The 10,193-nt window shown below is 36.8% G+C and overlaps 1 protein-coding gene and 1 long non-coding RNA gene across 3 annotated transcripts in view; both read left to right on the top strand.

Moving 5' to 3' along the window:
* The window catches only part of LOC107748395 (tubulin monoglycylase TTLL3-like), a 37,111-nt gene extending 29,022 nt beyond the window's left edge, over positions 1-8,089 (top strand). For both annotated transcript variants that reach the window (XM_016563170.1, XM_016563169.1), the window contains 6 exons: positions 2,378-2,488; positions 2,562-2,754; positions 3,360-3,508; positions 3,588-3,831; positions 4,482-4,917; positions 6,520-8,089. In XM_016563170.1, coding sequence (XP_016418656.1) covers positions 2,378-2,488; positions 2,562-2,754; positions 3,360-3,508; positions 3,588-3,831; positions 4,482-4,917; positions 6,520-7,125 — 1,739 coding nt within the window. In that variant the 3' untranslated portion in view covers positions 7,126-8,089. The remainder of the gene's footprint in view (positions 1-2,377; positions 2,489-2,561; positions 2,755-3,359; positions 3,509-3,587; positions 3,832-4,481; positions 4,918-6,519) is intronic.
* LOC107748396 (uncharacterized) lies at positions 6-1,777 on the top strand. The gene is made up of 3 exons (XR_001640924.1): positions 6-51; positions 1,515-1,570; positions 1,682-1,777. It is a non-coding gene; the product is annotated as an uncharacterized LOC107748396 (long non-coding RNA).
* Positions 8,090-10,193: the final 2,104 nt, after the last annotated feature.

Below are 10,193 nucleotides of genomic sequence, written 5' to 3'. Positions count from 1 at the left end.
ATGATCTTGAAACAGAAGCCACAGATGAGGGTGGCAGCAGTGATGATGATGGTGAGAGTATCTGAGAGAACTAAGATTAGACCCGTTCCATCACTCTGCATAGACACTTGATAAGGCTGGTCGGTTTCTGTGTGTGCACGTTAGCTATACACAGGGGACAAAATTGTACCCAGAAGTTAGTTACTGTCACAACATTCTGTTGGGCATGTCAGGGGATGTTTTAAAATGTAAAAAAAAAAATAAAAATAGCTATATTCAACTTTGTCTAGCACCCTTTTGCCAACCAGCAAGTGAAGTGACATGTGGCCAAGTATGGTGACCCATACTCAGAATTAGTGACCAGTGTCGTGGTATTGAAGGTGGAAGAGAGCGCTGTACATTCACTCCCCCCACCTACAATCCCTGCCGGTACGAGACTCAAACCCGCAACCTTTGGGTTACAAGTCCGACTCTCTAACCATTAGGCCACGACTTCCCCAAGGTATTTAGACATTTAGGTTTCTACCCCCTGAAAGTAATTATAATAAAACAACAGATGGGTATGGTATCTCTGCAATTAGATTAAAAAAAGTTACTACTTTTATTTATCAAGGACACATTAAATTGATCACAATTGACAGACATTTAAAATGTTACAATATATATATATTTCAAATAAATGTGTTTGTTTGAACTTTCTATTCATCAAAGAATGAAGGTTTTGACAAACATTTTAAAGCAGCACAACTGTTTTTAACTGGCAATAATAAGACAAAATGTTTCTTAAGCACCAAATTAGCATATTAGAATGATTTTAGAAGGAGCATAAGACACTGAGGAGTAGTAGTAATGGCTGCTGAAAATTAAGCCTTATCATCACAGGAATAAATTACAACTTAAAATATATTAAAATAGAAAACAGTTCATTTAAATAATACTTCAAAATATTGCAGTTTTTACTGTATTTTTAATAAAATAAATGCAGCCTTGATGAGCAAGAGACTTCTTTCCAAAACATTAAAAAATTCTTACCAACCCCAAATTTTTAAACAATATTGTAAACGTGTGTGTGTGTGTGTGAAGTATACTGTAAATGCTATGCTTCACAGCATCCTGTGTAACTGTTTAGTTAATGACCCACTGCAACTTAAAATATATTAAAATAGAAAACAGTTCATTTAAATAATACTTCAAAATATTGCAGTTTTTACTGTATTTTTAATAAAATAAATGCAGCCTTGATGAGCAAGAGACTTCTTTCCAAAACATTAAAAAATTCTTACCAACCCCAAATTTTTAAACAATATTGTAAACGTGTGTGTGTGTGTGTGTGTGTGAAGTATACTGTAAATGCTATGCTTCACAGCATCTTGTGTAACTGTTTAGTTAATGACCCACTGTAATCTAAAGCTCACTATGATAGTTTGAGTAGCTAACCTGACACCACTCATTCCAACAAACAGATGCCAGTGACATAGATCACGTTTTCTGTCCCTTGACTACTGTCTCACCACCTTCTCTGCTTCTTTATGCAGACTTAGGAGAGGAGGGAGAGAGGGACGATGAGGCAGATGATCTGTATGACCTAATGGTACGTTTAGAAACTGTGGAATTCCATTTCAGATAGTTGCCATAGCAGCTGGGTTTTTTAATGCGATTTGTCAACAGTGGACAGTCTCTGATTCTTATTTTAAATCCCTAGTCACGGTTGGTTCGCAATGAGACGGCATATTTCTACTGGACAACAAGGAGGGATTCAGTCGACTGTCGGTCTTTACGTAAAGACCAGATGACCAATCATTACGAAAAGGCGGGATCTTTCACCACCAAGGTTCATCACAAATTTCGACAAACAAAGCCATTGAAGCTAAAATTCTTCTACAGTATATTAAAACGTACTCATTACCTCTCATTTCGTAACTATGTCTTTTTCAGGTTGGTTTGTGTATGAGTTTGAGAAATCTGCAGTGGTTTGATGCAGCAGATCCCGATACATTCTTCCCACGCTGCTACAGACTGGGGGCGGAGGATGATAAACATGCTTTTATTGGTCAGTACACATGTTAGACTGCACCCCATAAACACAATCAAGCCTAGAAAAAAAGCCAGTGAACCACCCCTTTAATCTGGAAAATACTGTGTCCTTGCTTTTATGTCCCCTATTGGCTGCTTGGTTTCTTTTCATTTAACAGGTGATTATTTTCCCCCAAAGACACCATGTGAACTGTTATTATCCCTGGGGTAATCTGGGGTTAAATGTGTTGCTCACAGGCACAATTGTGATATATGTTCTCTGTAACTGTTCATGAGTTGCCCTATCCATGCATTAAACCTGCAATATTTCTGTTACCAGACCAGATCCTCCTAAGGAAATTGATTTTGTTCTGTTTCTTTACAGAGGACTTTAGACGGACTGCATGCACAAGTCTACTGATGTATGTTTTGGAGAAGTATGCAGGGGATTCAGAGTGGGAGAGAACCAGAGAGGTGCATGATGCTAAATCTCATGGTATGACACACACTAACACACACAAACCCACATTAGAACTCAAACATATTCACATATCTTCCCTCCTGTGTAGGTCTGAGCAAACCTCGTAAACAGCATGCCAATCAGAGGGTTGGAAGCTCGATAATTGACAATGCATTGCATGTATGTCAGGAGTATCTGAACAGTTTAGAACACTGTGACATAGACATGACTTTGGAAACAACCCCTACCCTCTCAGAGGAACAGTGGAAGGTGTTTCTTCAGAATTATTATTTAGTTATTCAGTGAGTATGATTGTTTTTATTATTATTATTTATAGTGTACTTAATATATCATGAAAATTTTTTTTTTTTTATCTTAAAAGTTTCTTTAAAAGTTTCAGGGCTGAACTTCTATAATGAAAATCATGTAATAAAACTAAGCTGCAAAACTGTCTCATTCCAAATGTATGCAACTTTCTAACATTAGACAAATTACAGAATTTCTGGTGTTCAGAAACTTGGACTGTCCAGTCACAATAAAGTAATAAAGATTAAGTAGGATAAATAATTATTATATTTCATTGCTTTTGTGTTCACAGAAGTATTGCGTTCCCCTGAGAAACTTTGGATTCACTCACAAAAGTATTAATATATGCAGTATATATTTCCTCTCACCTTATATTATTTCCATCACAAAAGTTTTGCAAGCAAACGCCAAGATTCTCGGGGAACACAAATGTTTTGTGAGTGAATGTAAAGTTTCTTGAGGGAGTGCAAAAGTTTTATGAAAGAACGCGAAAGCATTGAAATTTAATATTTCCTCACATCTATTTTTTTTTCTAATCACCATGTCCATTTAGGGGCTCTGTAGAGTAGTTATAAAGCTTTCTTGCTCTTTTCCTTTGCAGTGAAGGACTGACGATAGAGGGCTGTGAAGATTATGCGGAGCGTTGTAAATGCATGTTGGAGCAGATGCGTTGTTTTTGCCCCCAGATGGAGACTGATGGACTCTGCAACATCTGGATCATTAAACCTGGGGCCAAGTCACGAGGCAGAGGTGAATTTGTGAAGACTGAAGAAAGTGGTGTAAAAATAAAGCAAAACTATTTAATTTACTATTGGATTTACTGTTGTAGGTATAATGTGCATGAACAAGCTGGATGAGATAATGAGTTTAGTAGATGCAGACCATGGCATCATGAAGGACAGTAAGTGGGTGGTGCAGAAGTACTTGGAGCGACCTCTCCTCGTGCATGACACTAAGTTTGATGTAAGACAGTGGTTCCTGGTTACAGACTGGAACCCACTTACTGTGTGGTTCTACCGTGAGTGCTACCTTCGCTTTTCTACCCAGCCTTACTCCACTCATACATTGGACAGGTAAGAAAACAAATGCCAAACATTACAGGGATAGTTCACCCAAAAATTAAAACATTTACATAGTCATTAAAAACTTCTCTGACTTTTTTTCTGTAAAGCACAACAAAAGATATTTTGAATTTTTTTTTGTCCATACAGTGAAAGTCAATGTTGTTTTGGACCCCACTGACTTTCATTGTAACACAGTGTCTACACCGGACCCGAGCGGCGCAGTGCGACGCGATGCAACAAAATATAATAAAACCCATTATAATCAGTGATGCTGTCTACACTGGACGCGGCGTGGCACGGCACAACGCGACACAACAAATCCCCGACAGTAAACTGATGCCTCGTTCTATTTATGACGTACTGACACAAAGTTCAAATGATTTGCAATGGTCGCTTTGTCATGTCCAGTGTAGACAGCATTTAGCTATTGCGGCACGGTGTGGTGTAGAAACGGTGTGAAATTCTTGAAAATATCTACTTTTGTGTTCTACAGAAGAAACAAAGTCATATAGATTTGGAACAACATGAGGGTGAGTAAATGAGGAAAGAATTTCCATTTTCGGGTTGAACTATTCCTTTAAGAGAGATTATTTATTAGGCTTCAATTAATCTTTTTTTTAATTATTATTTTAAAATTTTTCCCTACTTTCCACCCACAGTTCTGTACATCTTTGCAACAACTCCATCCAGAAGCATTTTCAACCAAGCCCAGATCGCAATCCTTCTCTACCCGCTGAGTGCATGTGGTCATGTTCACAGTTCCGCTCCTGGTTGGCTGCTTCAGGCCGAGGTGACCTGTGGGAAGGGGTGGTGGTTCCAGGTATGCAGAAGGCTGTTATCCAAACTCTCTTGACTGCGCAGGACAGTGTGGAACCTCGCAAAGCCAGTTTTGAGCTTTACGGAGCTGACTTTATGCTGGGACGGGATTTGCGACCTTGGCTTTTGGAGATCAATGCCAGCCCCACCATGGCACCCTCCACAGGAGTCACAGCTCGACTCTGCCCCGCTGTACAGGAAGACACTTTGCGGGTGGTGCTGGATCGACGATGTGACCGCAACACTCACACTGGCGGCTTCCAACTAATATACAAACAGGTACACGTGCAGAATGTCAAGATCGCCAAATCAAATGAAAAAAACAAACATATACTGTATACTACTCATCAAAAGTTTGGGGTCAGTAAGATTTTTTTTATGGTTCTTATGTTCACCAAGGTTGCGTTTATTTGATCAAAATACAGTACAGTAAAACTGTAAAGTATTATTGCAATTTAAAATATGTTTTCTATGAATAAATGTAATTTATTCCTGTGATGATAAAGCTGAATTTTCAGCAACCATTCTAATATGAGAAATCTTTCTAATATTATTTTATGATTTCTTATTAACATTTGAAAATAGTTGTGCTGATTAATATTTTTTTGGAAACCATGATATTTTCCTGAAACCAAGAATCAGGATTCTTTGAGAAATAAAAAATTTAAAAGAACAGTGTTTATTTGAAATATATATATATATTTTTGTAATGTAAAGTGTACTGTCACTTTATCAATTTAAAGTGTCCTTTCTGAACACTTTACTTCTGACTCCAAACTTTTGGTGGTGTCACAACTGGTTGTAAACCACACGCACGACGAGGAAGATGATGCTTCAAACAGTCTTTAATAAATCCATAAGTAAATCCACACACTAGCAAACAAAGAAGCACAACCATACACTGACGATAATGGATGTCATTAAAAAAATGTGGAGATTCGCAGAAATAACTTAATGCAACCTCTTATTTACGCAAGGTAAACATTAAGCTGCTTGGTTTATATATTCTTGTGTATAAATGTATATAATACATATTTTCAAACTGTATTGCATACCTGTTGCTGCCATAATAATGAACCATTTCAAATGTTTATGTATTTTTCTTCTCTTTCTTCTGTTTGTTCCGAACAGCTCGCTATCGCTGTGGTGGAGCAGTTATGAAATATTGTTTTTGTATACTTTCCAGCATTTCAGTAGTAAATATACATGCAAATTACAGCAAAGTGCAACAGTCACCATACAGTGTTTGGCAGTGGTCAAAAAGGATTTAAACAGTGAACTTTTAATCAATTTCTTCTTGTAAACTCAGAGATGTGGAATCAGACAGCAATTAAATTACCACCCAATCTTGATGTTTGGTCAAAAAACAGCCAGGGATTTTTACGCAGGTGGTGGGAGAAAAACACAGACATTCTGGATTCAGACAGCAATAATTTCACAGACTAACCCCTGTAAATGTTGAAAATCGCTTAGGTCTCCATGAGAAACAATTACCACTTGAATCGAGTTAAAGATGAACTGGAAAACACAGGACTTAAATAGACAGACAAACGAGGTGATAATGACAACACAGCTGAACGTAATGAAGAAATCAAATCAGTAACTATGATGACAAACAGGCAGGGAAATAGGGCAAGCAGAGAACAAAGTTCAAACGGTGATATCGAGACAGGTGGCATTTGATAATTAAATAACTGCTTTTAAACAATTAAAAATGTATAGATTTTAAACAATGTGGGTAAAATGTAATTGTCTTAAAAATGTCACAGAAAATCTAATAGCCTTCTGGGTCCTAATAGTGTCCTAATAACTATAACTTTATTTTCTATATGCAAAATATATTGTCTTTTTTTTGCTTTTGCTTTTTTCTTCTGTCTTCAGGCAGCAGTAGAAGTTCCTCAGTATGTGGGAGTGAATCTTCTTGTAGAGGGGACTTCAATCAGGCGTCCTCGAGCCCCTGTTTACAAGCCTCTCATTCAGTCTCACCCTGATCCGCTATCAAAATCCAGCAGTCACAGGTCTTCACTCATAAGCAGCCATTGCATTTCTGGTAAGGAGAATCAATCAGAGGAGGCAAAGAAGGCCTGGCCTACCCTCTCCTCCCGTAAAGTCACGTTCGAGAAATCTTTGATCTTTCCACCTAAACTGAGGAAACGTCCCCACAGACTCGTCTTACCCTCAACCTGTTGTGTCCTTCCCAACCTAGCAGAACTTCATCCGCAAAAACTCTCACTCACTCACGCCCAGCCCGATCACCCCCCCACACACAGGACACGCAGCAACCTTCCATCGCTTTACCATCCAACCCCATCACTGGACGTTATAAATCTACGTCCCAGACAAACGCTCGCCTCCGGTCGCTACAAACACGAAATGCACACAGTCAATATATCTTATCCAGTCTTACGCGTGCAGAAATACCTGTCACTAAACCATAGACGGGCCATGGACACTTTCACAGAGAGAGAAGGGCCAAAGTCATCCTGAGGAATCTTTTGGAGAAAGCGATTTCATTCAAACAGATTATTGTGAGTTAATATGACCTAAAAGGAGTTTTCAAACCCATATACCTTATCAATCTACTATCAGAAATAAGAAAGAGAACAGCATATTTAGTTGAGGAAGAGAATTCCAGCACATTTTTCCTGAGCACAGTTATTTATTTATATATTTTTTAAATCTGTCATCATTTACTTTTTAAAACCTGAATTTTCTTCAAAAGTTAATCTTATGCAGAATATTGACTGTTCCCTTCCATATAATGGAAGCATACCTTGGCCAGGGCCTGTTAAGCTCCCAAAAAGACCAAAAAGCACCATAAACACTTGACCATATACAACAGCTTTTAGAATTTGGACTTTTTGGGTAATCTACTGTATCCCTATAAGATTGTTTTACAACCAAAAAACACATCTTTAACATAATACATGATATTTAATGTGAGATATACAGTAGTACTATTATGGAATGCCTAGTTCTGTATTATATTGATATGGGAATCTTGACTGTAATATTAAGCTTAATGGTGCTGAATTCAGAAACAATCAGGATGCTTCATTTTAAGCTGTTCTTTGACAATGCTACTTATCAGAAACACTAGTGACATTCTCAACAACAAAAAAAGTATGCAATTAGAATTAAGCTAAGTGAAAATAAGATTTGTATAAAACTCATTTGCACTATTATGATGGTAAAACCTTTAACCAAACTCACCACTAGATGGAGATGGCATTCATCTTTTTAATCTTCCTAATTTTTTGTCAGTGCTCATCATGTGTGTATAAATAATGTATGCTAAATCCACCATGATAGCTTTTTATAATATGTGTTAATACAGTTTGGTATGTCATAATGTCAAAATGACAGGGTTTTATGGACATTTTTGTATTTTTGCATAAACTTGATCATCCTGATCATCTACAATAAAAGGGAGCACTTGAAATCACTGAAAAATTGTGTGGCTTACACTCACTTATGTCTCTGTTGTTTGTTTGTTTTTTTACTCTACAGGTACATATGAGTTATATCATTTTTATTTATTATAATTTATAATTTTTTATCTATTAACGTACATTTATATCAAAATATTTTCAGAATGTTTGCATTGACTTTAATTAAGAGAAATTGCATTTATTTATTTGTTTTGCCCATTAACATGCATTGATATCAAGATATTTTCAGAATGTTTGCATTTGACTGTAATTTAGAGACACTGCACTCAGTCACATATCCAACACAAGCAAATAGAGACATGCTGAAAACTTTCATATCAACAAACACTCATTTTATACACACACCCATTAGCAGACACTGTAAAAAAAATATTACTCACATTTGTGACCCTGGACCACAAAACCAGTCTAAAGTCGCTTGGGTATATATTTAGCAATAGCCAAAAAAAACATTGTATGGGTCCAAATTATCAATTTTTCTTTTATGCCAAAAATCATTAGGATATTAAGTAAAGATCATGTTCCATGAAGATATTTTGTACATTTCCTACTGTAAATATTTCAAAACTTAATTTTTGATTAGTAATATGCATTTCTAAGAACTTCATTTGGACAACTTTAAAGGCGATTTTCTCAATATTTTGATTTTTTTGCACCCTCAGATTCCAGATTTTCAAAAAGACGTATCTCGGCCAAATATTGTCCTATCCTAACAAACCATACATCAATGGAAAGCTTATTTATTCAGCTCAAGAAATTGACTGGTTTTGTGGTCCAGGGTCACATTTACTGTTCAGCAGATCTCAAGATCTTCAAAGGATGTTTGTCTGAATAGGATGTAGTTAAAATCTAAAAGTACTTCATGAGGGAATTATCTTGTAGTAAATCTGAAGTTCCCACTGTCCACCAAGCTTTTGCATGGCAAAATACTTGTTTTCCTTTGATCACTTTATTATGTCTGTACTGTAATATACCACAGGCATGGTTTATTATCCATATGGCAATAAATAATACATACTGTAATAAGCATGGCATTTCGCTTAATTACATATAGATGTCAGATGTCTAGGTAGGAGACTTAAACCTCAAAAGAAAAAATGACAGAATGTGGTAGCAAATCAACCAAACACATCTCTCACCCCCTCTCTCAGACACACCACTTTCTCTGTCACACATGTTGGGCATCTGTGAACTGTGTAACCTACAGAGGCACAACTAATATGCAGCACAACCAACCACAGCCATAAAAACACCTAGTGATACTTACGTCAGATATATTTTCCACATTCAGACCCATACATTTCAATAAGTCAAACCCTTTCTAAATCTTTTATTTCCATTAATTATTTCAATTATGTTGTTCAAAAAGATAATCTTAATTATGTATATGAGCAATATCACTCGAGTACGAGAGCGATACCGGCTCTATATCAGCATGGCTGTGATTAGGCCAGAGGGAGGCAATCACAACCAATATCTCACGGTTCTCAACCAATCAGATTTGAGAACCAGAACGAACCGTTGTATAAAGGCCTATATATTTAGAGAGAAGAGAAATATTGAAGTATTCATGTTTCAGTAAGCCTACTTACATTTACGTATCGCATACAAGCAAATCTTGACAAGTAATTACAGAGCCAAAAAAGTAGGCATGTATGTGCACATTTTTTAACACTCCTACAAGGTTGTCTCGCTTTTCTAAGTAGAGCTTGACCATCAGCGCTGGGGTGATTGATTGATAATCCATGTAATCAGCAAATGTCATCTCTCTGCTTTGGCTTTTCCTCAGAGATTCTTGACTGTCTTCCATGATGATTTGACAGAAGTTCTTTGGAAGTACTGCATGAGAAGTATAAAAAGGCTGGAATGCCACATGGGTGACCCACTTGGATTTGAGACTTTAGTCTTTGCAACTTTACAGATCTTCTTTATGCACCAAGAGCTTGTAACACTTCAAAGAGAAAGGAAAAATTGAAATCGCATCAAATGACCCCTTTAACTAAATAGGATGATTGCACAGAGAGAGAGAGAGAGACAGATAGGGAGCAATGGGCTAAGTGTAAAAGAAAGAAGCACAAAACTCTAAAATAAAATCTTAAGCCT

The sequence above is a fragment of the Sinocyclocheilus rhinocerous genome, unplaced genomic scaffold, assembly GCF_001515625.1.
Source record: "Sinocyclocheilus rhinocerous isolate Xijiao unplaced genomic scaffold, SAMN03320098_v1.1 scaffold890, whole genome shotgun sequence".
NCBI classification, from domain to species: domain Eukaryota; kingdom Metazoa; phylum Chordata; class Actinopteri; order Cypriniformes; family Cyprinidae; genus Sinocyclocheilus; species Sinocyclocheilus rhinocerous.
The sequence above is the reverse complement of the archived record's forward strand: the minus strand, read 5'-3'. Positions and strand labels throughout refer to the sequence as shown.